The following is a 27,542-nucleotide window of genomic DNA, read 5'->3' on the forward strand; positions in this document are numbered from 1 at the left end:
AAGACAGTTTGCAAATAGATACATTTATTGATATCATTTCCAAGAGAAATAAATGAGATTTTGAAAAATTCCTCTTAAAGAGGTCTTTTCAAAGATATCTTGCAAAAAAGATAACTTATTGATATCATTTTTGAGAGAAATTAATGAAGTCTTAAGAAAGTCCTCTTAAAGACTTCTTCCTCTCAATAATGCTCACTGGGAGGAGATGTCACGTGAACACTACATATTTGATACGCAACATATATAACTCTTTTAAAAATAAATATAACATTAAATATATTGAAACTAAATTTTTTTATATTTCTACTAGTTTGTTATTGAACATAATTTTAGAGTTAACAAGATTCTTGCTAAAAACTAAAAACTAAAAATTAATCACATTAAACCGAACATTTCTCATTGGAATAATTTTCAATTAAATACAATTTTTTTATTTATCTAACAATAAGGAACAATTATCTGAATTATATTATGTTTGATGTCATTTTAAACGCAAAAATTTCATTAATTTATTTTAATTACTTTCAAAAAGATCAAATAAAATATAAAAGTTTTAGTTTTTATTTTATGGATATTTAAAGTTATAAATTATTATACATAACGAAAAAAAAGTTTTCGATATTATTGAAAGCGAGAGCGAGAACGAATAAGAGCAAGCGAGATGACGTATCGTCAAAAGAGTTCCGAAGTCTCTTACGCGATACACCCTTTCTCTATAGTATGTCACGAGTATGTCATCTTATCAGAATAGAAAATAAAATGCATTTTATTCGTTTTAAAGTAATTTTAATGGAATAATGAGCATTTTGCAATTAAAATGACATCAAACACGACATAAGTCGGATAAATGTAGTTAAATATATAATCCAAATTTTTATTATCAGACTAATTAAAAATTGTCCGATTTATATCGTGTTTGGTGTCATTTTAATCGTAAAAATCTCATTAATTCATTAAAATTATTTTCAAATCGATAAAATACAAAATAAAAGTTTTAGTTTTTAATTTATAAGATGTTTGCATTCTCGTGAGTTGCGAATGGATAGAGAAAGCGAGAAAACCGATTACTAAAGACTTCGGAACTCTTTAAAAGAGTTATATATGTTGCGTATCAAATATGTAGTGTTCACGTGACATCTCCTGGAAATGGTCTATAATTGTCTTTCTTCTAAGATCGTTTTAGTAAATAAAATTCAATTTATTGGATTTTATATAATTTATCTTTTCTGTTTTCTATCGAGAATAATATTCACGAGAAAATATCCTACACACGTATATTACACAAACTTATTTCATTAATAGCATCTCATTAATATTGATATTTATAATATGTACTTGAATGTGGAAAAGAAATCGCGCAGCTAACAAAGTATATTTTAATTACGTCTATATGCGGGATGTTATTTCTGAGCTATAAATTGTGGATGTAGCACGGACATGAACCAAAACCGACTGTTTTATCGGCACCTAAAAGTGGATGTGGCCATGTAGTTCCAGGCGGCGTAAAATGGATGCACGCGCCGCTAGTGTACGACGTAGAAAAAGCGTCCCATGAAAAATGGCAGCGTGGCCCCTCTCAGGCTTCTCTCTGCTACCAGTACTGCAAATTCTATAGTGCACGTTACGTATATTATATATTTTCAGTGCTGGCAGAAAAATTGGCAGCAATTTCGGAACACGGCCCATATTGAAAAAATAAAGTCAATTTGTGTCTTGCTATTTTAATTAGGCCCATATTCTGAATCCTCTTTTATCGATAAAAGTGCTTCTAAAAGTGGCCTGTAGCTAATCAGAAGGCTTATGTGCCACTTTTAGAGGCACTTTTATCGATAAAAGAGGATTCAGAATATAGGCCTTAAATTATGGTGGCATGTAGCATTAAAAGTTGCAAAAATCGTAGCGAAAATGTTAAAGGAAAGAAAATTAAGTTTCATTCTTTTCCAAAAGATCCCGAATTCATATTAAAGTGGATGAAAGCCTGTGGCAAGGAGGTTAACCTCAAAACTGGTGTTTAGGCCGATAATGGAGAAGGAGGTAATGGAGAAAGAACTATTCTCGATTGAACTCTTTGGTAAAAACTTGAACACTGTATTTGAGATCTTCGGTATAATCTTATGGACAACGTGAATTTTGTGGTTGATCAATCGCAGCCATATTAGAAAGTAGTTCCTTGCGATCGGCTCTTGAGTATCGTAATCGCGTACGGATGGCGCTGCATGCGTGATAATCGACTTATCATAAAGATTAAAATAAGGAACTGAACATCCTGCCCCCCTTGACAGGTATAAACCTTTCAATACAAATAATCAAAGAGATAAGCGTATATTCGCCGATAGGTACATATAAATAAAAACTTATGAAGAACATTACCTAACGAATTGGTTAAACTTAAACTTATCTTAAACTTAAACTGAATTATTGTCTTCAATTGGTAGAATGCATATTTTAGTTATTGCTCGCTTACATATTCCGCGGCTAGTTTTGAGTGTAACTACTCTAGTGATTCCATCTCCTCCTGGATGTACTTCTATAACTCGTCCTAATGGCCATGTCATTGGAGGGGTGTTTTCGTTTTTTAAAATTACCATAGTTCCTGGTTTTATATTTACGGGACTCGCTTGCTTCCACTTAACTCGCTGTTGTAACTGCGCGATATATTCTTTGGACCATCTATTCCAAAAATGCTGTTTCATTTGAGTAATTAATTGGTAACGCGTCAAGCGATTCATCGATACATCAACGAGATTTTGTTCCGGAATTGCAGTCATGGCTTCTCCTATTAGAAAGTGACCAGGGGTCAAAGGCTGCAGATCTTTCGGATCATTAGATAATGGTGTAATAGGTCTTGAGTTTAAACAAGCTTCGATTAATGTTAATATTGTGTATAGCTCTTCAAAACTCAATGCTGTTGCTCCGATAATTTTTCGCATGTGAGTTTTTGCCGATTTCACGGCTGCTTCCCACAATCCTCCCATATGGGGTGAATATGGAGGGATGAATTTCCAATTAATGAATTGTTCTGCTAAATATTCATTAATTTGATTTTGAGTCGATGCTTTTACTAAGTAATTTTTGAGTTCTGAAAGTTGATTGTTAGCACCTACAAAAGTAGTACCATTATCCGAATATATGGTTATGCATTTACCTCTTCGGGCAAAAAAACGTTTCATTGCGTTAAGAAATGACGCTGTAGTTAAGTCAGATACTAGTTCGAAGTGCACCGCTTTTGTCACCAAACAAATAAAAATAGATAAATAAGCTTTGCTCGTTTTGTTTCGCGATATCTTTATTGTGAATGGACCTGCGTAATCCACTCCTGCATATAAAAAAGCGCGTGATTGTTGAGTAACTCTTACTGCCGGCAAATTACCCATCAATTGCTTTGCAGTTATCGGTTTTGCGCGAAAGCATACTATACAGGATCTTAATACTCGACGTATTGCTTCTTTGCCCGAGATCGGCCAATAAGTGTTATGTATTATCGTTAAAACAGCTTGTGCTCCGGCATGTAAATTCCTATAATGTGTGTCTCTAATTATCAGGGTAGTGAGGTGATGCTTATTAGGTAAAATGATGGGATGTTTCTGTGAATATTCTATTGACGCATTGCACAACCTTCCGCCCACACGAATAATACCATCGTCATCCAAAAATGGGTGCAATGTCAGTAGTCTGCTCTTTGAATGCAATTTTGTTTTATTACGAAGATTATGCCATTCCTGTGGAAAACTATGAATTTGGCATCCTTTGACGAGTGCTTTCATGGCTTGTTGTTTTTCTTCTACTGTTATCGACTTCGTTTTTTGTGATGACCTTTTTATTCCATTGTTTTTAAAACGTAGACAGTAAGCAATCACTCGCTGTGCTCGCGATAGTGATGAAAATTTTTCGATAATCTCTAAATAGGCGTCCCTTTCTCCGTTATGAACAAATAGGCTTGTTGTACGCCTTTCTATCACGTCTCCTTGAATGTTTTCGTCACTGAATGGCACAAAATCTGAATTTTGATGTAGAACTTGTGGGCCTTCCCACCACATTTTCTTGTCTTTTAACTTGTCAGGATTTACTCCTCTAGATAGGAGATCAGCAGGATTGTCTTCCGACTTGACGTGATACCATAGTGCTTCTTTTGTCTCCCGCTGTATTTCAGCCACTCTGTTTGCTACAAATGTTTTCCATTGTGCAGGTTCTCTTGCTATCCAGGATAATACTATAGTTGAATCGCTCCAATAATAAACTTTATGTATTTGTACTGTTAACCTCTGCAGCACGTTTCTACCTAATTTAGCTAATAGCACCGCTCCGCATAGCTCCAATCTTGGTAATGATATCTTTTTGATGGGCGCCACCCTTGATTTGGCACATAATAATCTCACAGTATATTCTGATCTTGAGTTAGTGCTACGAAGATATATACAGGCGCCATATGCTGATTCCGAAGCGTCGCAGAATCCGTGCAATTCTATTTCTACTGGGTTATCACAGATTATCCTTCTTGGAATTAGCAGCTCTTCTACGCTTGAAATCTGAGATTTCCATTGTATCCACATATTCTTTATATCATTTGTAACTTCTTCATCCCAGTTACATTTTGATTGCCAAAGTCGCTGTATAAGAATTTTAATTTGCACTACTATGGGGCCTACTATTCCGAGTGGATCATATACCTGTGCTACCCTGGCTAATATGTTGCGTTTCGTAATCTTGGTTTCATTATTATTTATTTTAATACGATACTGAAAATTATCGGCTGTAGGGTTCCACCATAGCCCGAGTATCTTAATTGATTCACTCATTGTGACTTCCTTTTCTCTGTTGCCCATTTGATCACCGATTTCCGGTACGTTTGATATCCATTTTCTTAATTCAAATTTGCTGGAATCCAGTATGCATGTAATTTCTTGTTTCAGTTGTATAAGTGCTTTCACTGTATCCGCTCCTGTTAATAGATCATCTACGTAAAAATCTCTTCTTATTACGTCGCTGGCATCTTTAAACTTATATTCCATCTGTTGAGCTGCTTCTTGTAAGCATCTAATCGCTAAAAATGATGAACTAGCCATTCCATAAGTGATGGTGTTAAGCTCAAATATTTGTATAGGTTTTTTTCTATCCCATCTCCACAAAATACGTTGTAATTTGCGATCTTCTTGCTTCAGCATAACTTGCCTGTACATTTTGACTATATCAGCGGTCATTGCATATTTATATTGCCGGAATCGAATAATGATATCCATTAAATTTTCTTGGATCGTTGGTCCTACCATGAGTATATCATTTAAGGATTTTCCGGACGATGTCTTGCATGATGCATCAAAAACAACTCTTACCTTTGTAGTTGTACTCTCTTCTTTTACTACTGCGTGATGAGGAATGTAATATGCTAGTTTGGCATGTCTTTCATCGGATTGCATTTCGGTCATGTGACCTAATTTTAAATACTCCACTATGAACTCATGATAGTGTTCCTTTAATTCTGGTTGCCTTTCTAATTTCCTCTCTAATGCCTTTAATCGTTTTTCTGTTATGTCGAAGGATTCTCCCAATTTTTCTATATTTTCCTTTAGCGGTAGTTGTACTACAAAGCGACCGTCTTTGTTCCTACTGTGAGTAGAAACAAAATATTCTTCACATTGTATCTCTTCATTTGAATAATGTACTGGCATTTCCACTTCTTCAATCTCCCAAAATTTTTCTAATTGTTGCTGCAGCGCGTTGTCAGTTGACATTCCACAGTACGATTCCTCGTGTTGCTTCATATTATTAGCATATACTGAGCCTGAAATTATCCAACCCAGGAGTGTTTCTTGAAAAACAGGGGAATTCTTCATTCGTTGTATTTGCCTGGTGCACAAGAGTTCCCAAAAAATGGAGGCACCCAATAGTACATCTATCTTCCCTGGAATGCCATAACTTGGGTCTGCTAAAGTTATATTGGATGGTATATCCAATTGATTTTGGTTGATTTCGATCATGGGCAGGCACTCTGATATTTGATTGATTACTAAAAAAGACGTTTCACACTGAAATGAATTTATTCGCGATTGAATCATTGCACGAACTCTTTGCACAGTGTTGATCGGAATGTTGCTAATGCCTATAATCTTAGTATTAATAGTTTCTTGTTTTAAATTTAACTGTTCGCTTAATTCTTTTGTCATAAAATTGGATTGCGATCCATTGTCGAGAAGTGCGCGACATTCATGTGTTTTTCCGTAACAATCGCGAATGTGAATAATAGCTGTAGCGAGAAGAACTTGGCTAGTCTCCCTAATACTGCAATGATTAAGAACAGTGGATGATTCGTTTGTTTCCGGATCAACAGCAAGTTGTGCTACTTGCTTGGTACTATTAATCGGTTGCACTTCGAGCTTGTTTAACGTCTCGTGGTTAGAATTGCTCTTATGTAGAAGAGTATTATGGTAGCCGTTACAAGTTTTACAATTAGACACTCTACAGTTCCGCCCATGAAATGCCTTAAAACATTTTATGCATAAACGTTTCTTTTTTATTTCTAAAATTCTTTCGTTTACCGACATTTTAAGAAATACCTGACATTCTCGCAGACTATGACTCTCGGAACATATTGGACACGATGAATCGCTTGTTACATATGCTTGCGTCACACTTTTGTGATGGCCTGGAGGCAATTTAACATCTTTTCGATAGGTATTTGCAGTCATACCTTGCGAATTCTGATTTGCTCGATTTACCGCTTCTAAAAAGGCACTACGATTAATAAGATAATCAATAAATTCGGTCAACGTAGGAAACGCTTCTATTGCAGATCGTTTTGACTCCCATTCTCTACGAGATCCTTTATCTATTTTTGGTAAGATAATATGTATAATCATTGTGCTCCAACTCTCTACCGGTTGACCGAGTTTTGTTAGCGACTGTGTATATTGTGTAATATTATCAACTAATTGCCTGAGATCTGCATATGATTCTCTAGTGATAGCTGGAATATCAAGTAACATTTGAATAAGATACTGTACGATCAATCGTTTATTTTCAAATCTTTGCTTTAATAAATTCCACGCTACCGCGTAATTATCATTTGTAATTTCTAACGAATTGATTACCTTTGCAGCTTCACCTGTCAAAGCAGATCTCAAGTAGTGTAGTTTTTGTACATTAGGTAACGCGTGGTTTGAAGCGATAAGAGATTCAAACAAATCCCGAAAAGGTATCCATCGTTCATAATTTCCATCAAATTTAGGCAAATCGATATTGGACAATTTGACGATTGGGCGAATCGCAAATTGTTCACCTTGTATTACTGGTTGTGCGTCGACGCGAGCGGTCGGAAAAACGGCTGGTTGATCAGTCATGGATAGTCTTCGCGCATCGGTAATTATCTTGTGATAAGAATCCCCAAAATTTGTTCGTTCTATTCTTGTTCATCGGATTCATCTATATCTTCAATCTTGTTTTGAATTGTATCGAATTCTATCCATAACTGTTCTGCCTTTTCTATTCGACTGGCTAATTCTACTCGTTTTTCAGGTTCATCCTCAAGTTTCGCTACAAAAGTTTTAAAATTAGTGAGTCTCGCTCTAACTCTACCACGCTGTCTAATTAATTGAGCCTTTTGTTCCATTTTGCTCATCGGACGTAATTAACACAGATTAATATCAATGTCTAATGACTGAACTTGTTATCGTATTTAGCTGATTGCTATGCTAACTTAACGTAATATTTATTTAATATAAGGTTTACCTTAACCTTATTACAATATAGTCTTTGTAACTCTGACCACGTAATTTTGTACTTCCTGTCATTGGGTTGGTCGTACTGTTTCTTTCACCCTAAGAAAAGGACGTCTATGGTTCGCCTGAGCGAAAGAGAGAGCGCCGTGTGCCGTGTGTGGTCCGGAGGAGAAGGATGGCTGTATCTCGCTTGAGTGCGAGAAAGAAAGCGCCGTGCGTAGTCCGTAGGAGAAGGACGGCCGTATCTCGCTTGAGTGCGAGAAAGAAAGCGCCGTGCGTAGTCCGTAGGAGAAGGACGGCCGTATCTCGCTTGAGCGCGAGAAAGAGAGCGCCGTGTAATCCGTAGGAGAAGGACGGCCGTATCTCGCTTGAGCGCGAGAAAGAGAGCGCCGTGTAATCCGTAGGAGAAGGACGGCTGTATCTCGCTTGAGTGCGAGAAAGAAAGCGCCGTGCGTAGTCCGTAGGAGAAGGACGGCCGTATCTCGCTTGAGCGCGAGAAAGAGAGCGCCGTGTAATCCGTAGGAGAAGGACGGTCGTATCTCGCTTGAGCGCGAGAAAGAGAGCGCCGTGTAATCCGTAGGAGAAGGACGGCTGTATCTCGCTTGAGTGCGAGAAAGAAAGCGCCGTGCGTAGTCCGTAGGAGAAGGACGGCCGTATCTCGCTTGAGCGCGAGAAAGAGAGCGCCGTGCGTAATTACGTACTGCTGACTTGGTAATATTCTCTCTTGGCTGCGCCGATTACAATGTCCTTGTATGATTACCGATCTTCGTGCTCTCGTATGAACTTCCTCCTTTGTTCTTTGTACGTCTTTCCTTCCTGCAGTGAATCCGGCTCGAAGGACCAATGTTTAGGCCGATAATGGAGAAGGAGGTAATGGAGAAAGAACTATTCTCGATTGAACTCTTTGGTAAAAACTTGAACACTGTATTTGAGATCTTCGGTATAATCTTATGGACAACGTGAATTTTGTGGTTGATCAATCGCAGCCATATTAGAAAGTAGTTCCTTGCGATCGGCTCTTGAGTATCGTAATCGCGTACGGATGGCGCTGCATGCGTGATAATCGACTTATCATAAAGATTAAAATAAGGAACTGAACAACTGGTAAATACATAAAGGACCCCGCAGAAAACATATGGAAAATGGCTTTCGGTAAAATTGGCTGAAACTTTGCCATTTTGTACTTCAAGTAATGCTGATCAAAAGTTACCATTGTCACAAGTCAATCCTACGAGCCGTTTTCGTTCTGGAAAGGCTCAAAGTTCAATAATAGTACCTATGATACTTTCTCGCTTTCAGCGTTATCCAGGATCAACGACGTGGACGTAGCGAGTATCTGATCCCTTTGTGTGTATGCGTGTGTGTGTGTGTGTGTATGTGGTGTGTGAGTGTGTGTGTATGTGGGTGGGTGGGTGGGAGGGCGGGTGGGTGTCAGCAGAGATAAGGACCCCACGGTTCGTCACTTCCGCGATAGTTAACGACTCCAAACCCTCTCTGCTGTGTGTGTGTGTGGGGGGGGGGGTGTATGGGTGTGCGTGGGTGCGTGCGTGCATGATATATAACATATTATGTGTATGTGTGTTAATTATTGCGTTTTTATCACATCTATTGATTAATAATGTCAACATTCCGAGGATCATCTGGAGGTTCTCGGTCTGCGGCATCCAATGTGATATTGAGCAACGACGTATCAGGATATTTGATGTTTCCCTGATGTCGTGCAAAACCTAGGTACCATAAGACGCTGGCAACGTGTGCGCATGTATCTACTTCATATGTCCAAGATAAGTTACTAAGGGATAATGATGAGGAATTTCAAATTGATCAACATATTAATGAGCCAGGTTTTCTAAGAATTAGATTGTATTCCAGATTTCGTAATGCAACAAGACATCAGATCTTCATTTCATATGAGATCGATAATAGGGATGAAAATGCTGCTGACAATGCTAATGATCCAATTAATGGGTATTATTGTACATGTCAATCTGGAGCTCGCACTTTAGGTACATGCGCACACGTTGCCAGCGTCTTATGGTACCTAGGTTTTGCACGACATCAGGGAAACATCAAATATCCTGATACGTCGTTGCTCAACATCACATTGGATGCCGCAGACCGAGAACCTCCAGATGATCCTCGGAATGTTGACATTATTAATCAATAGATGTGATAAAAACGCAATAATTAACACACACACATAATATGTTATATATCATGCACGCACGCACCCACGCACACCCATATACCTCCCCCCACACACACACACAGCAGAGAGGGTTTGGAGTCGTTAACTACCGCGGAAGTGACGAACCGTGGGGTCCTTATCTCTGCTGACACCCACCCGCCCTCCCACCCACCCACCCACATACACACACACTCACACACCACATACACACACACACACACACGCATACACACAAAGGGATCAGATACTCGCTACGTCCACGTCGTTGATCCTGGATAACGCTGAAAGCGAGAAAGTATCATAGGTACTATTATCGAACTTTGAGCCTTTCCAGAACGAAAACGGCTCGTAGGATTGACTTGTGACAATGGTAACTTTTGATCAGCATTACTTGAAGTACAAAATGGCAAAGTTTCAGCCAATTTTACCGAAAGCCATTTTCCATGTTTTCTGCGGGGTCCTTTAGCTTTATTATATATTAAAATTTTAATAGATAATATATTTTTAATGTAACAGCACGTATATATGTTCTGTTCATTTTCTGTCAACGTGCTACAAAGAAAAGCTCGAATATTATGGAGATTATTCTCCAAAGACAGTAAGAAATCTTTTGCCTAACGTTGTTCCGAGAATTTATTTAACGATGAACAAATTTTAAAATAAATCAACACTAATGATCCCTCAATTTGTGTAAATATTAATAAGAACTCAAGGTACATAATTGTTTGTGCTATTATAAATATGTTTGTGCTAATTTGTGTTATTGCTAGTTGTTGGCAGGGTTGGGAAGTAACTCGTTACTTGTAACGAAGTTACAGTTATAGTTACTTTTTTTTGGTAACTCTAACTTAACTCGTTCCTTTTTTTCAATTTGTAAAGCGTCGTCTACAATGGCCGTAGCATAAGGTTGTAAGGCCGTAGTCGTAAGAAATTGACCAATCCCAGTTGAAGTTCAGGAGAATAATCAACTGTGATTGGTCAATTTCTTACGACTACGGCCTTACAACCTTATGCTACGGCCATTGTAGACGACGCTTTACTGTAAACCTTCTTGCACAATGCTAGGCAACAGGCAATAGAAATAAGGAATAGAAACTATTCACCAATAAATACGCGGAACAGAAAATATTTGCAATAGGAGCAGAGAATAGATACTGTTTCTGTTCTTATTGCCTGTTGCCTAGCATTGTGCAAGGGACTTAAGGCCCAGTTCCACAACTTACTTTAACCGAAGTTTAACTCGTTAAAGGAGGATTTACATTACGTTGAATGTCCGATGTATGACGTCCGATTGGATACAATGGATTTGGGACGCAATGTAAATCTTCCTTTAACGAGTTAAACTTCTGTTAAAGTAAGTTGTGGAACTGGGCCTAAGGCCCGTTTCTACCAACATAGTTTAAGGAATTGGTCCCTAGTAATATTGGATTAAGCCCGGTTAACTTAAAAATTGGTTTCTACCAAACATTTGCACACGTTTAAAACTGCATAAACCGAGTTTAATTTAAACGGCCAAAATTGGCCGATTAAGGCCCAGTTCCACAATCCAGTTAACCCGAGTTTAAGTGGCGAATGGACCAATCAGGACCCAGTTTAACGTATTAAACTCGGGTTAACTCGAGTTATGGAACTGGGCCTAAGGACAATTAAACTACGATTAAAAAATATAACTAGTGTCACATTTTATTTTGATATATACTTAACCTATTTGTCGGACATGGCACATTTTTATGATGTATTGTCATCTTCTGATGATGAAGAAATTCTTCAACAAATTAACAGAAGAGAAAGAAAATTTAAAGTGCACATTAATTTTTTCGAAAAATTAGACGACATTGAATTTAAAATGCGATTTCGTTTAAGTAAAGAGTCAATATTATTAATACTGGAAAATATTACAGAAGAATTAGAGTTTTTAACTAATAAGTAAGTTCTTTATAATTATTTTCTAATAATAATTTTATAATTACATAATTATATAAAATTAAATTTATACAAATAATATATATTTTTATTTTTTAGAAACAGAGCAACTTCTCCTATGGAACAATTATTACTCACACTTCATATTTAAGCTACAGGATCATTTCTTATAACAATTGGAGATTTTTCTGGAGTGAGCACAACTTCGGCACATTATATTGTACATAGAGTTAGTGCAGCTATTGCTAGATTACGGCCTCATTATATCCGTTTATCAACTACAGAAGAGGAGATAAGAAATGCTCAACTACAATTTTATAATATTGCACGTTTTCCTAGAGTCATTGGCTGCGTTCAGCAGAAAAAATTGCTTTGCAACTGTTGTAAAATTCGTGAGCTTGATTGGTGTATGCTCTTAATTTTGACTGAATCTAAGAGCATACACCAATCAGATTCACGAATTTTACAACAGTTGCAAAGCAGCTTTTACTGCTGAACGCAGCCATTGGTTGTATAGATTGCACACATATTCGTGTTCAATCATTTGGTAAGTTAATTTTATGAGAAATTGTTATTACTTTTTGTGTATATTTTTATTTTTGTAATATTATATTTTATTATTTTTTATAATGTATAGGCCCAGATAGCAAAGTCTGTAGAAAGCATATCATGCCAAGTGTCTGCTATCAACTAATGTTAGCAAAACGGCTACAAATTTGGTACTGAAGCTGTTATTACCAATTAAGTTGACAAATTGATGTCAAAACTCGAACAGAGTCTGCTCACAGAATCTGACGCAGATTGGTGGCAGAAACCAAGCAGAATCTGCTAACATGACTTGATACCAGATTGTCGGCAAAAATCAAGCAGAATCTGCGTGCGCGCAATTTGACTGCAGATTGACAGCAGAAGTGGAACAGGGTTTGCATGCGTGATCTGATGGCAAATTGGCAACAATCTGCATTTGATTCGATAGTTCCTTCGCTTACCGCTATGTGATGTATTTTCTCGCAATCAAATTTCTGTCAGAAATATATATAAAGTCGCTATTATTAATAAAAGATCAAAAATATAGTAACTATTTCTATCACTTTAATTTCTGATATGTGATACAAGCAGATAAGATTCAGAATATTAAACTGATTGGAATCAATAGGATAAATGGATAATTATTCATTTACTGCCTATTTGAAGCATAAAGGAAGAATTTAATTCTAAATCAATTATATCTCAAGTTTTATAAGTTAAATTTAATTATTTTCACCATTTACTTTATTATTAATTTAATTAAATTGAGTCCTTTACTATGTGAGATATAACTACGATATAACATATTACATATTATATGTTGTATTAGAAGAAAATTGTAATTAACCGATAACTCGCCGATAATAGTCTTATTTAACATCTGTAGTAATTAATTTTATTGTATTTATATTACTTATTTATATGAATGACCAGAAGCTGCAGATTCTGCTCGGGATCTGCTGCCAATCTGCCGTCAGATTACGCGCGCGCAGATCCTGCTCGGTTTCTGCCGACAATTTGACATCAAGTGATGTTAGCAGATCCTGCTCGGTTTTTGCTAATAATCTGCTGTCAGATTCTGTGAGCAGGTTTTGCTAGCAAATCGTGAGCCTATTGCGGACATAACGGATGCCAATCTGCTAGCAACTTTTGTGGAAATCTGTCGCCAATCTGCTGGCAAATTGCGCGCATTTTGCTTACCGGGGGTATACATCTTTTTGCTATTGTAGTTCTTTATTATTACAGGTGGAGAAAATGCTGAATTGTTTCGCAATAGAAAAGGTTACTTTTCTTTCAACACTCAAGTAGTATGTAACAGCAATTTAGAAATAATTGATATAGTTGTTCGTTGGCAAGGTTCTGTTCATGATAGTACTATTTTTAATAATAGTCGTTTGAGAGCAAACTTTGAGAATGGAATGTATGGCAATAGTTTGTTATTAGGAGATTCCGCATACCCATTAAAAAAATATATTGTAACTCCGTTGTTGGCACCACAAACTGCTGCAGAACATCTTTATAACGAAGCATATATTCGCACTCGAAATGCAATAGAACGTCTTTTTGGCATTTGGAAAAGAAGATTTCCAATCCTAGCGCTTGGAATGCGATATCATCAACACAGAATAATGAATATTATTATTGCAACAGCAGAGCTTCATAACATTGCTAGACGAAATAATGAAGCAGTACCAGATATCGATTAAGATTTAAATTTACCTGCACCATGGGATCAAATGTTAGCAGAATGTAACATAAATCACAGAAATAATAATGACGAAGTTGCTGATGTAGCAGTTCGAACAGAATTAATTCATAATTACTTTGCCAAGTAAGTTTTTATCTATAATTTTATGGACAAGCTTTATTTAATAAATTTTCTTTAATTGAACACATCATATATTATTAATTATAATTTTTAAACATTTAAGAATATAACTTAATTACAAATTAATTGTTATTGCATACATTTTTTTCAGCCTTCCGTTATAACCCATACAGCACAGAAAGGTTGCAAATATATTGCAGAATAATTTCATTGAAACATTGCAATATTGCAAATCGGTTGCGAAACTTTGCTGCAACATTGCTGTAAAGTTGCGGCAACGTTAAGATGTCCGCTTTTTGTAATATTACAACGAAATGTCGCAGCAATATTGCAATGTAATATATTTGAAAAAATGCAACGCGTTGCTGCAATCATGTAGCAATATTGCATATAAAACATTTTTTCGAAATAATTCTTGACACATGAATCTTGGAAGTTTATAAAAAACATATAAAATAAAAAAATCTTTATATAAATAAAAATTTGTAATGATTGTATTCAAGATAATATATTGTAAAGTCATATTTAAATATGTATATTTAGATTTTATTATATCTAAATATATATATTTAGATATGACTTTACAATATCTTATCTTGAATACAATCATTACAAACTTTTATTTATATCAAGATTTTTTATTTTATATGTTTTTATAAACTTTCAAGATTCATCTATCAAAAACTATTTCTTCCAATGATTTTATTTAAAATAATATATTGTAAAGTCATATCTAAATATATATATTTAGATATGACTATAATATGTTATCTTGAATAAATTCATTGCAAACTTTTATTTATATCAAGTTTCTTAATTTATGTTTTTATATACTCTTACAATGATATAAAAGAACAAACATTAATTAGAATTAATTACATATTTTTATTTAAAAATTGTTAAGATCCATTTACATATATGTGTATGTGAAAAATACATAGAAATAATGTACAGAAGAACAAAAATAAAATATGAAATAAAATGTTCTATAAGATAATAAAAAAAATATATATATATTCAATGAAGAAAAATCTCTTTAATATTCTGAATCCCAACGAGGGATCCAGATTATTAAACAAATTATTTGTTTAATAATCTAGATCCCTTATTAGGATTCAAAATATTAATTAAATCAAGTCAGTTTATCAGAAATTTAACTGACACAAGACAAGAAATATAATTACTACATTAGTCCTTTGTAGGCCTTATATCCACTTTAGATGAAAATTCGAATACGAGTTAGTTAAGTTTGGTGTCGTCACATAGCGGCAAATAAAAAAACACATGTTATACATTTTCGCTATGTTAAAATGTTGTTGCAATATTGCCAAAATAATATTACAAAATAATGTCTCTGCAATATTTCTGCAGCATTACACTGCTAAGTGCAATGTTGTAACATTGCAGCAATGTTGTAACATTGCAGCAATGTTGATGCAAGCTTCTGTGCTGTATGGGAACAAAGGAACATGGAATATAAAAATAAAATCTGTTAAGTCTTAATTTAAAAAATATATGTGAATGTATGTGAAAATATTGTCAACATTTTATTTATATACTTGGATTTAAATAAATATATATTTTTATATAATATTTTATCTTATAATCTTTTATACAATTTTATCTTTATATTTAATAATAAAATTATATCTCCTGCGCAAACTTTGAAACATGTAAATTATGTAAATGCATATGTAAATTATAAATTATAAATTGAAAAACTAGTAAAATTAAAACTAAATAAATGTGATAACTTTAATAGCAAAAATTTCGCTTTTCTGAACTTTTTAATATTTAAGCATATATATTTAGGCATAACAAATAATTGTGTGGGATTAAATCATATTATATTATCATATCATATTATAAGTTTATTATTATCATATTATTTTTTCTGCTTGTGTGAAGTTCACAGCGCGTTTTCGTGATTGTTTATTTTCCATTTTATAACTTGTAACATCTAAAACTTAGGTCTACACCAACGTTGTGATTTTAATAGGAAAATATATGTAATTAATTTTTGCACATATATATACACAGATATAAACAGATTTTATTTGTAGTAGTCCAAAGTTAGAGCCTATTTCAGTTCTTTATTTTACTAATAAATTTTGCTTATATTATATGTATTTATATGTGATATTTATTATATAATAAAATTGATATACAACATAAGATTTTTGATTTCCCACTAATTCTATTGCTAATATTGGACCAATCAGCGTCCTATTTCTACAAATGTTCGAAGTTATGTCATATAAGGTATAAGTTTAGCTAAACGTATTCAATGTAGTGTTCGTAGAAACCAGTCTGTATTAAACTAAGGTTTAATTTTAATCGAAGTTTCGTTAAACTGTGGGTTAACGCAAAATTGGTAGAAACGGGCCTAAGGACCGCTTCGACCAAACCATAGACATATATGTCTATGGATCAAACTCCGATTACCTCAATCGTTAATTAAAGGGTTGCCAACATGACAAAATAATTCAGTGTGACCAACTGTATTTCTGACGATATACTGTATTTCATTCGTATTAAGTTAGCCGGAAATTTTTCAGCCAACCAAAAATCTCCTTATGGAATCGTTTGTATTTCGTATGAAGATGTTTGAAGTGTGATTAAAAACGTTTGTGAGTAATTAGAATAATTATAAAAAATTAATCATTTTTACAGTATGTAGTTAGCCAACATAACTAAATATTAAAAATTCTCCTTATGAATCGTTTGTATTTCGTATGAAGAGTTTTGAAGTATAATTAAAAAGGTTTGTGAGTCATTCGTTTAATTTTAATTAAATTTTTTTATATTGTGAAGTTAGCCGGAAGCTATATAAAATGGACGCCGTGATTGGTCGATTTGCTTATGGTAAATACTAAAATTTTCTCATGTGTACTGACTTTAAGTGTAAGCAAAACGAGCAAATTTATCTCTTTTGTAACTTTTAATCCATGACTAATTTATTATTAATTCCGCATAATCGCATAATATATCATGGATCGTGGATAAGCGTAGATAATTGAAATATGTTTTTCTACCAATAAATAAGTAAATCTTTTATAATTGTTTTATAATGTAGTCATCATTCAGAAAATGATCACAATTTGTGATTATGTATTTAATTGTTATTTTATATTCGCTTTCAAATAATAAACTATATAATAATAAAATTTATATAAAAAGATGGTAATATATGTAATCCAATTAATTATAATTGGCAAAATAATTTCTTGTGAAAAAATAAAAGTAAAAAATATAGAAGAATTTTTTTTATAGCTTGTATAAAAAATCAGTTTTATGCTAAGTATATTATAATTTTCTGGACTGTAGTAATATTTAATATATAATTTTTGCTATATAAATATATATTTCTGATATAAAATCTATTTCTACAGATAGTAAGATCGGCTGAGTTATGTCACAGAATATCGGAAGGCTTACATCAAAATGCGAGAGAGAGGAGATGGCATATATCAATATAAATCCATTGCTGATGTTGTAAGAGCAAAAATAGATATCTCTGTAGATTTTATTATTTTTGCATCCGAAAACTTGAAAGTTGCCCATGCCTTATCGGAAGTAAGTCTTCTTTTGTATTTTCAAATATATATAAGCGCACATTTTTAGCATATTCTTTTATGTTATCATTTTTTTTGTTAATTATTATTGATTATTATTGATTACTTTGTTAATTATTGTCAATTTTTCAGATAGAAGCTAATATAGCCATAATAGATGAATACTACATAATATCTGGTGCAACTTGTTGTAGTAAATTGTAATGGAATCCGTAATGTTATGGGATTGATTCATAAATCAAAAGCACTTTGTCACAAATACAATATTCGTTTTCTCTCTGCCAATGTTTTCGTCAGAATTTTTATGTATATTATCGATCAAAACTTTTCATCACAATCATTTCACTCAACCATTACCTGGACATGAAAAACAGAAATGTAATATTTTATTGTAGTATTGTACTCATTAATATTACATATGTATATATATATATATATACATATGTAATATATATATATATATATATATATATACACATATGTAATATTAAACTGATTTTTTATACAAGCTATAAAAAAAATAAAGTTTATATTGGGTGCGTGTCCGTGCTACACCCATAATTTTCGTATTGAGAAACACGGGCATCGAGTTCATTTATGCGTGATCTTTTCTCTTTATATATTTTTGTGAAAACATTAACACTTGTACACACGCTTATAAAACACATTACTCCCAGTCGTATAAATTATATAATAATAATAATAAAAAAAAATATATATTTTTATTATTATTATTATATATAATTTATACGACTGGGAGTAATGTGCGATATAATTTATGCGATATAATTATTATTAAATATAATTATAATAAATTCGCATAGATGAAATAAAATGACACAACAGAGAATGAAACGATATATACAGGGTGAGTTTTATTTCGTGTGTCAATCTTTTTATCATGCGGGAGATTATCGACTGCGTAATAAATTGATCGGTACATAAATGTCAATTATTTGGATCGACCCTATCAAAGGCTCGAATATAATGTGTAAAATTAAAGCAAATTAGAAGCTAAACTTATGTAGTATGGATTTATTATTATTATTATCATTAAAGCTACGTATTTATTATTATTATTATTATTGTACACATTATATTCGGACCTTCGATACGGTCGATCAAAACAATTGACATTTATGTACCGATCAATTTATTATGCAGTCGATAATCTCCCGCATGATAAAAAGATTGACACACGAAATAAAACTCATCTTGTATATACAGGGTGATTCTAAATAACTTTATGTTTTTGCAAAAACGTAATCTTGACCGAATTCTAAGACGATTTTTCCTTTGGCAAATTTCCGAAGCTTAGTTTTTGAATTATTAAAGGAAGTAGTTAACGTATGACGGGTCGAATACAAGAGGCAGGCAAGGATGGCGCGATTCACCGTCAGACGCGGGTGCTTACGCGGGGCGCCTGCTGCGATCAGCTGGTCGCTATACACATACAGACACACATGCGAACACATACATTCTCTCTCTGTCTGTCTGTCTTTTTTTTTTTTTGATACGCAGGGGAAATCCTCCTGGATACCCCCCCTCCCCGGGGAGGGAGAGAGGGTTATGCCGGACTCCTACCGGCTGAAACCCCTGCGGGTGTCCTCCACCGCGGTGTCACGGGGGAGCCACGGGTACGCCACAGGCATTCTTCCGCGACTCCCCCACCGCAATCCCTCGTTGTAGCCGAGAGGGAGGACACCCGTCCGCCTCCCGGCTCCGTCTAATGGGGTTCTGTCCCGGTGGGAGATCTCCCCGCTCTACACCGGGGCCCCCTCGCCACGGCCCCTGAACGGGGCCTCCTCTTATGCCGGATGGCGGGAGGGAGGGGGGAGCACCAGGTAGGCCATCAGGCCCTGCCAGCCCCGGAACCTCCCTCTAGCCCCCCATCTGTCCACCTAGCCTGCAGTGAGGGGGGAGCGGGCCCCCAATAGCCCCCCCCCACTCAATCAGTCCCGCGCTGAGGTCTGGGGCCCAGGCACGGGTCGCCTTCTCCTCCCTCGCCGCATCCTCCGGGCCGCGACATCCTGCGCTTCTGGGGGCGGCATCCGTCGACGGACCCTCTCCGCCACCTCCTTGGTCCTCATGACCTCCTCGCAAAAGGAGGCCACCGCCCTCCATTGCTCCTTCCCCCGCACCATGGCCCGCATCACGGCGCGGAGGGAGAGATCTTCCCCCACCATCGCGGCCAAGGAACGGCGCTGCACCTCCCAGGCCGGACAGGCCTCGAGGGTGTGCTGCGCCGTGTCCCGGTCTCCCCTGCAGTGATGGCACCCGGGGGTCGCCTCCCTCCCGATGCGGCACAGGTAGTAACCGAAGCAACTATGCCCGGTCACCACCTGCGCCACCCGGAAGGTGATGCGCCCCCAGGTCCTCCCCAGCCACTCCCTGAAAACAGGGAGAATGGCCCCCACTACTCTTTGGCCCTCATGGGCCGGCCTGGCTAATTGCCGCTGCCAGTCCGCGAGGACCAATTCTGCCGCTTGACGGCCAATGGCCCTCCTGGTCCTCGGCCCCACGATGGTTCCCCCCCCACGGAGCTCCCTTACCCCCCAATATGCGGCCGACTGGCCACGCGCCAAGAGCTCCAGGGGGGGGAACCCGCCAGGATTGCCGCCGCCGCATACGCGACAGTGCGGTATGCGCGCGCGGCCCTCAATACAATGGGGCGGTGTGTCCCCCGTAGCATGTTCCTGATCCTTCTGGACCCCGAGGCCGCATCCGCCCAAATCGGGGCCCCGTAGAGGGCCACCGATCCGACCGTGCCCACATACAACCTGCGGACCCGGTCGTCCGGTCCCCCCAGGTTGGGTAGCAGCCTCGCCAGTGAGGCCGCTACCCCACCTATCTTGGGGGCCAACTGGGCAAAATGCTCCTCAAATGTCCACATGCCATCCAGATGGAGACCCAGATATTTCATCCGGGTCCCCACCTGAATGTCATGTCCGTCCACCCTAAATGTGAACCTGGGGGGGGGGGAGCCCGGGAGCCGTCATGGAAGAAGACGGCCTCCGTTTTCTAGGGGGCCACCTCCAGGCCCAGCGCCTTTATGCCGCGGACTACCCCGGCCACCGCGATGCTGCCAAGCGTAACCGCGTCCCTCCAGTTCTTCCCCCCGACTACCACCAGCGTGTCATCTGCATAGCAAATGACTTGGCAGCCGGGGGGAAGTATCCTTCCCAGTACCTCATCATACGCGATGTCCCACAGCAACGGGCCCAAGACGGACCCCTGCGGGACACTGCGCACGATGGGCCTCCGTCTGCGCACCCCCCTGGCATCGCGGTAGGCGATGCACCTCTCCTTGAAATAGTCCCGGATTACCTGACCCCGTGCGACTGCAGCCCCTCTCCTATCTTGTCCCACGGGAGGGTGTTGAACGCGTTGGCTATGTCCAAGGATACAGCCAACGCCACCCCCCCGCGCTGAACTATCTGTTCCGAGTGGGCCCGCAGACAGTCGATTGCGTCGATCGTCGACCGGCCCGCCCGGAACCCAAATTGGCGCTTATTGAGCCCTGCCACTCGCTGCAGGTGCTCATTGAGACGCCCCACCAGCACGCGCTCCATCAGCTTACCGACCTCGTCCAACAGACAGAGAGGTCGGTAAGCCGATGGGTCATCGGGGTTCCTCCCTCCCTTCGGGAGGAGGACTAATCTCGCCTCCTTCCAGAGGGAGGGGAAGACCCCCTCCCTGAGGCACCTCGTGAAGAGGTACCTCAGGGACCCGCCAGCTTCACCCATGACCAGGGCCCAGATCTTGCCCGGGATGCCGTCCGGACCGGGAGCCTTATTCGGCTTCATCCTCCGGACGGCCTCCCCCATCTCCTCCGCTGTCACCTCCCAGCCCTCCCTCCACTCGAGCATACGGCCCGAGAGGGGGAAGGGCACCGCACCCCCGGCTCCCCCGGGGAAGAGGGTCTCGACCACCTCCCCGAAGAAGCCGGGGGCGAGAGACTCCGTGGTCGGAGGCGCCCGTGGCCTCAACTTCTTGAGGACCATTCTATATGGGCGCCCCCACGGGTCCTCATTCAGGGAGGCGATCAGCTCCTCCCAGGCCCTGGTCTTAGACCTCCCGATGGCAGCGCAAAGGGAGTGCCGAGCCTCGTGATACTCCCCCCGCGCCTGCTCTATGCACGCCTCACTGCTACCCCTCTTTCGCAGGGTCCGTTGGAGCCGGCGCCTGGCCCGGACCGAGGCATCGCGAAGATTCGCGATTTTCTCGGTTCACCAGTACGCCGACCTCTTCCCGCATCCCTTTCTTACCTTTGGCATCGAGGCATCGCAAGCTCTCCAAAGAGCCTCGCGAAGCCTCGACGCCAATTCCTCCACTTCCATTCCTTCCTGCCCCTGACGATCCTCCCCCCACACCCATAGCGAGGCGTGCATCGAGGCCATCAGGAGATCCGGGTTCAACCTGGTGAGGGGCCACCTGCGCTCCTCCATCACGTCCGCCCCGGTGGGGGACCGAGGGGCAGCCAAACCGAGCTCGATGTACCTGTGATCCGACAGGGTCTCAAGCTCGGCCGCCACCCTCCAGCCCCCCACCCTGCGCAGGGCCGCAGGGGATGCCCACGTCAGGTCGACAATGGACTCCCCCCGCGGCCTCACGCACGTGGGCACGGACCCCTCGTTGAGCAGGATCAACTCCAGTGACCCTGCCCAGTCCCGCAGCACCTCTCCGCGCCGGTCCCCGTACCGGCAGCCCCAACTCCTCGATTTGGAGTTGAAGTCACCCATCACGAGGACCGGCCCGGGAAGGCCGCTCCTCACTGCCTCGTCCACCTCGCCGAGCTCGTCCTCAAACTGAGCCAGGCTCAGCGAGGGAGGAAGGTATACTCCAATGACGCAGATAGTCCCCCACCTCACCATCACAAAATGCCGGCCCCTGGCCCCCATCCCGCAGGGAGGCGACCTTTCGTCACCCCCCCGCACGATGGCCACCAGGGGTACGGCCCTCCCCAGGCACCCGCCCGGAAACCAGGACGGGTGCCCGGGGGGGCTCGCATACGGCTCCGACGCTACACCCAACCCACAACCACGCTCCGCCATTGTGTGCAAGAAAATATCCTGCGCACGGCGGGCGTGGTTGAGGTTGGCCTGCAAAATAGTTAGAGGAGCGGACTTGCCCCTAGCCATCTGCTTCCTCCGCGTCCATCTTCTCCGAGTCCCTCCTTACAGTCCTCTCCCTCGGGGGCCTCTGCTCCTTGGGCAGAGGTTTCGGTCGCGGCTGCTGCGGCTCCTCCCGTAATTGCTGCTGTTGCCCCTACTGATGTTTTTGCTGCCGCTGCCTCTGCCGCTGTTGGGGGGCAGACGAGACGAGTTGGGCTCGCCCCAGAAACCGCTCACAGCCAGCTCCTCCCATCCGATGGTCCTCCCTCTTCCCCGCCTCCGCGCACGGTAAGCAGCGAGGGGCCGCTCGGCACGAGGAGGCCGTGTGTCCCGCCGTTCCGCACCTATAGCAGGTGTGGGACCTGTCCTCGGCGTTGCTGCATCTGGCTGCGACATGCCCCTCCCCCCAGCACTTGAAACAGTGGGAGGGACGCGCCACAGCCAACTCCACTCTGGCCGACGTCCACCCTATCCTTAGGCGGGCAGTCGTGACCAAATCATCCGCCGCCCTAACAGGACAACGGACCAAAGCCACGCCCATTCCATTAGCTGGCCTACTAATGGAGACCTTGATCTCCTCGTGTTTGGCAACGCCCCTATCTGCGATTGCCGCCACGACCTCCTCCGCTGTCACCGCTTCGTCTATCCCCCGGACACGAATCGCCGCCGATGGCCTATCTATTCGGACAGAGGGGTCCTCGGCGAAAACCCCCCGCATTTCCGCGGCAAGGGCCTCCGCCTTGGACTCCCTGTCCTCCTTCGTGAGGCCTGGGATCTTGAGGACATACGAGCCCGTCTGTCCACGACGGGCCCGCATGTCCTCGATGCCCAAGCTTCTCAATTTGTCCGTACCTACGGCTCGTCTCGCTCTGCTGAAGACCTCCGCGTATGTACCATCGGGGGCCGTGATGGTGACCGCGGCCGTGGACGGGGTCCTCCCCCCTTTAGTGGGGGAGGAGGGTCCCCCCACCGCCGCCGCGGCTCACCACAAGACCCCCGGCCGAGCCCGTTGGCGACCGAGGGCGGGGGGAGGGCCTATTCTGACCCCCCCTCCTCCCGGCCACCATAGCCCATGTAGGTGCCTCGGCCTTCGGTTCCTCCACCTCCTTCCTTGGCTCCTCCCGGTGCTGCTCCTGTCCGCCCTCCGGTCGTCTAAAATACTCAAGGACAGGAGCCGCCGACCCCTTCTTCTTCTTCTTCTTTTTCTTCTTCCTCCTCTCAGGCTCTCTCACGACGCCCGACGGCCCCGGTTTAGGGGCCTCCGGCGCCGGAAGGTGGTCGAACTCCAGGGGGTCGGCGGCCGGGGTCTGCGGGACAATCAACGATCCCCACGAACCCCGGACGCCGAGCCTCTCCATAACCTGCTCCATGATTCTGTTCACCACCCCCTCCATCTGTTGGAGGAGGCGGAGACTCGAATCAAACTCCCCCGTACCTCCCCCAACGCGGGGGGGAGGCGCGGGGCGGCCCCCGCTTTCGGCAGGGAACCCCCGCGCCCCCCCTCCCCGACAGGGGAAGACAGACGTATGTGGGGAGGGGGTGAGCGGGCCGGGGCAGGCGACTCCCTGTCACCCACCTCCGCCCGCCAATCACCCCCATCCATCCCATCGACGAGCCTCTCCTTCACGTCCCTGAGCTCCTCCTCCATTCTTCCCATCTTCCGCTTCAGCTCCTCATTCTCTCTCACTATCTTTTCCGCCTCCTTCCTGTGGTGTGAGGCCTGCTCCACCTCCTTCTCCATCCTACACTTCTCCAGCTGTAGCCCCCTGATTTTCTTCCTAAGGCTAGCCACCTTCTCCCCCTCTCCATCTCGCTCCTGCTGTATTCTGTATGCGAGTATGTTAAGACCCGCATGGATCTTAAGGGCAGCCATCCTCAACAACCTGACGTATTTCTTTGTCAAGTTTTTCGAAGTCGTAGCCACCTTCTCGATCGTCCGCACTACCTGCATCAGCTCGGATGTGACGTCGGGAGTCGGTTGATTCTCCAGCTCCCCCATCACGTCCTCCAAGCCGGGCAGGTTGGCGGCCGGTAGGATGACAAGGTTCGGGTCCGCCATCCTTCTTTCCTCCCACTCTTCCCTCTCTCTCTTCCTCTTCTCCTCCCTCTCTCTCTCTTTCGCTCTAACCACGTCTATTATATTGGTGGTGCGTGGTCTCCCTCTCTTCCTCCTCTGTCTCGAGCCGGCACTCGTGGTGGAACCCTCGTCCTCAGTCATTGAGGTCGAGCGCTCCGACCCGGACGACTCGGGGCCTCTGCTCCTCTTGACCGCCTTGGAGGGGGCCAAGGCGGACGAGGAAGCCTCATCCATCTCAGCCCCCTCCCCGGTCAAGGTGGGCTCATCAACAAAAATAATAGAACCCGCCCCAGAGGTCATACCTTCATATGGCGTGGGCGCCCGCCCTGTCCTATCCAGAGTCGCCGCTTCCATCCTCTCGATGTTCATCACCGGCAGCAATCCTCCAATATTCGGAAGATCACCGGCATCGAGGATGTTCGGCGACACTTCCGGGCCCTCCCTCCCGGCAGTTCCAGATCCGGTGTTAGGGGAGGAGCGCATTACCTTGCTGCTCCTCCTGAAAGGGTCCTCCTCCACCCCACCGCGTACTGCCTCCACGACCTCGGTCACCACCGCCTGTGGGATGTTCTCCGTCGCCGACGACCTCCCCATACACGGAGTATCCACGTACGTGGTAGCCCTCGGGTCACGAAGCCTCCCGTCAGGCGCTCCCTTGATCGGTGGCGATGCCACCACCTCCTCCCCCAATCCAAAGATGATGCAATAGTCTTCCATATTATACCTACAAAAAGATAACGACAGTTCGCCCATCATGGGAGCCCTACCGCAGTAGGGCTACTTCCCTGCCGAGTTAATAACCCTAATGGAAGTGAGCAACAACCGAGAAGCGGCTTTCGGGTGGCCAACCCTAGTCGTCCACAGTGACTCTACTAAAAAAAGGTTCCTGGAGAGAGCCAGGTCCACAAAATGATGCTATAGGTTTAACGTCACCCCTATCGAGTGAGCCCCGTGGCTCAGAGCCACGAGTAACCCATACCTCGGGCTAGACGGTGCCGGGACTTACCCCGCCCGGCTCGGGTATGAGGAAATACTGGCCAGGTAATTCTCCACACACACGCCCAGTTATCCAACTTCAACCCCGGCATAGGCTCCGCCAGCGGAGAGGGAGTGGTCTTTCCACGTTAAACATAGCCCTTCAGGCCGACTTTGCCTGGACAAGTCCGGGACTTACGTTCCGACGTCTTCCAGACCAGAGGTCAGGTACCGACGTCACCTCTTCACCGCGGTCGGGGGGCTACTACTCCCCCCTTGATTAGTCTGCCGGGAATATCCACCCGGGCCGACCGCGTCCCATACGCACACACATGCTCACACCGACTCACACGTGCAATGGTGCGCTCTTAGACCCCTCCCCCAACGAGAAGGGGAGCTCCTCCACCACGACAAGGTGGCACACCACGGAGGAGGTTTCTGTCTGTCTGTCTGTCTGTCTCTCTCTCTCTCTCTCTCTCTCTCTCTCTCTCTCTCTCTCTCTCTCTCTCTCTCTCTCTCTCTCTCTCTCTCTCATTCGCTCACCTGTTTTTTTTTTTTTTTTTTTAACGAGAGAGGGGAAAATGCATTTTTTTAACATAATTTTAGCTTTTAACTTGCTTTAATTGCACACATTGTATTTCGGCCTTCGATACGGTCGATTCAATTAACTGACATCTATGTATCAATCAATTCATTAAAATTGCGATCGGTAATCTCCCGTATGATAAAAAGATTGACACAACCATTAAAACTCACCCTGTATATATATATATATATATATATATATATATATATATATATATATATATACATACATACAAGTATACGCAAGAGTTAAGCGAGTGAGCAAGCGAGAAGGTAATAAGAGCGAGCGAGATAGGAACGAGCGACGAGGACTCAAGAATCGAGTCTTCCTTGCACACTATTCCTCTCATTCGTTTCCATTACCGTCTCGCTCGCTTCTATTATTGTCTCGTTTCTGTTAATGTTTTTCGCTCACTCTTACGTAGTCGTCTTGTATATTCTCATGTTCATCTCTCGTTTGTTATCAAGATCAAGTCTGCCGCTGGCAAGCGTGCCAAACTGTAACAAATAAATAAATAAATAATAAAATAAATAAACGTATGTGTGTGTGTGTGTGTGTGTGTGTATATATATATATAGAGAGAGAGAGCTTTTATACATTGTAGTCAATTATGACTTTTATTTCTTTTTATTTCTTATTTCTTATTTTATTTCTTATTTTAACTTTTATTTCTTATTTTATCGATTTGAAAGTAATTTTAATGAATTAATAAGATTTTTGCGATTTAAATGATATCAAACACGACGTAAGTCGGATAATTTTTAATTAGTCTGATAATAAAAATTTTAATTATATATTTAACTAAATTTATCCGATTTATATCGTGTATGATGTTATTTTAATCGCAAAATTCTCATTATTCCACTAAAATTACTTTCAAAAATAAATAAATATGATCAATACAATCAATATCAAATGGTCTATATTGTGCAGTGAAATAAATTATTTTAATTTTTTTTAAATAAAAGTGCTAATTGAATACGATGTATAAAAGCTCTATATACGTGTATACAGGATGAGTTTTATTTCGTGTGTC

The 27,542-nt window shown here is 41.5% G+C and overlaps 3 protein-coding genes and 1 long non-coding RNA gene across 5 annotated transcripts; 1 reads left to right on the plus strand and 3 right to left on the minus strand.

Moving 5' to 3' along the window:
- Positions 1–1,961: 1,961 nt before the first annotated feature.
- On the minus strand, positions 1,962–7,361 carry LOC145967130 (uncharacterized). The gene is made up of 3 exons (XM_083091791.1): positions 7,274–7,361; positions 2,465–6,718; positions 1,962–2,290 (listed from the first exon to the last, which is right to left on the minus strand). The coding sequence occupies exons 1-3, from the start codon at positions 7,332–7,334 to the stop codon at positions 1,962–1,964; spliced, it is 4,644 nt and encodes a 1,547-aa protein (XP_082947917.1). The 5' UTR covers positions 7,335–7,361.
- Positions 7,362–17,129: 9,768 nt separating this feature from the next.
- Positions 17,130–18,033, plus strand: LOC145966667 (uncharacterized). Of its 2 annotated transcripts, none has more exons than XR_014437121.1 (3): positions 17,130–17,224; positions 17,572–17,755; positions 17,887–18,033. It is a non-coding gene; the product is annotated as an uncharacterized LOC145966667 (long non-coding RNA). The 2 variants fall into 2 exon arrangements; XR_014437122.1 differs by lacking the exon at positions 17,130–17,224 and adding an exon at positions 17,393–17,422.
- A 1,673-nt stretch (positions 18,034–19,706) lies between these two features.
- LOC145967131 (uncharacterized) lies at positions 19,707–21,758 on the minus strand. Its single transcript, XM_083091793.1, has 2 exons — positions 21,082–21,758; positions 19,707–20,601 (listed from the first exon to the last, which is right to left on the minus strand). The coding sequence occupies exons 1-2, from the start codon at positions 21,756–21,758 to the stop codon at positions 19,707–19,709; spliced, it is 1,572 nt and encodes a 523-aa protein (XP_082947919.1).
- Positions 21,759–21,983: 225 nt separating this feature from the next.
- Positions 21,984–22,655, minus strand: LOC145967132 (uncharacterized). The gene has a single exon (XM_083091794.1). The coding sequence runs from the start codon at positions 22,653–22,655 to the stop codon at positions 21,984–21,986; it is 672 nt and encodes a 223-aa protein (XP_082947920.1).
- Positions 22,656–27,542: the final 4,887 nt, after the last annotated feature.

The sequence above is a fragment of the Camponotus vicinus genome, unplaced genomic scaffold, assembly GCF_025532165.1.
Source record: "Camponotus vicinus isolate PSW18456_S1 unplaced genomic scaffold, iyCamVici1.0 SCAF_2, whole genome shotgun sequence".
NCBI lineage: Eukaryota > Metazoa > Arthropoda > Insecta > Hymenoptera > Formicidae > Camponotus > Camponotus vicinus.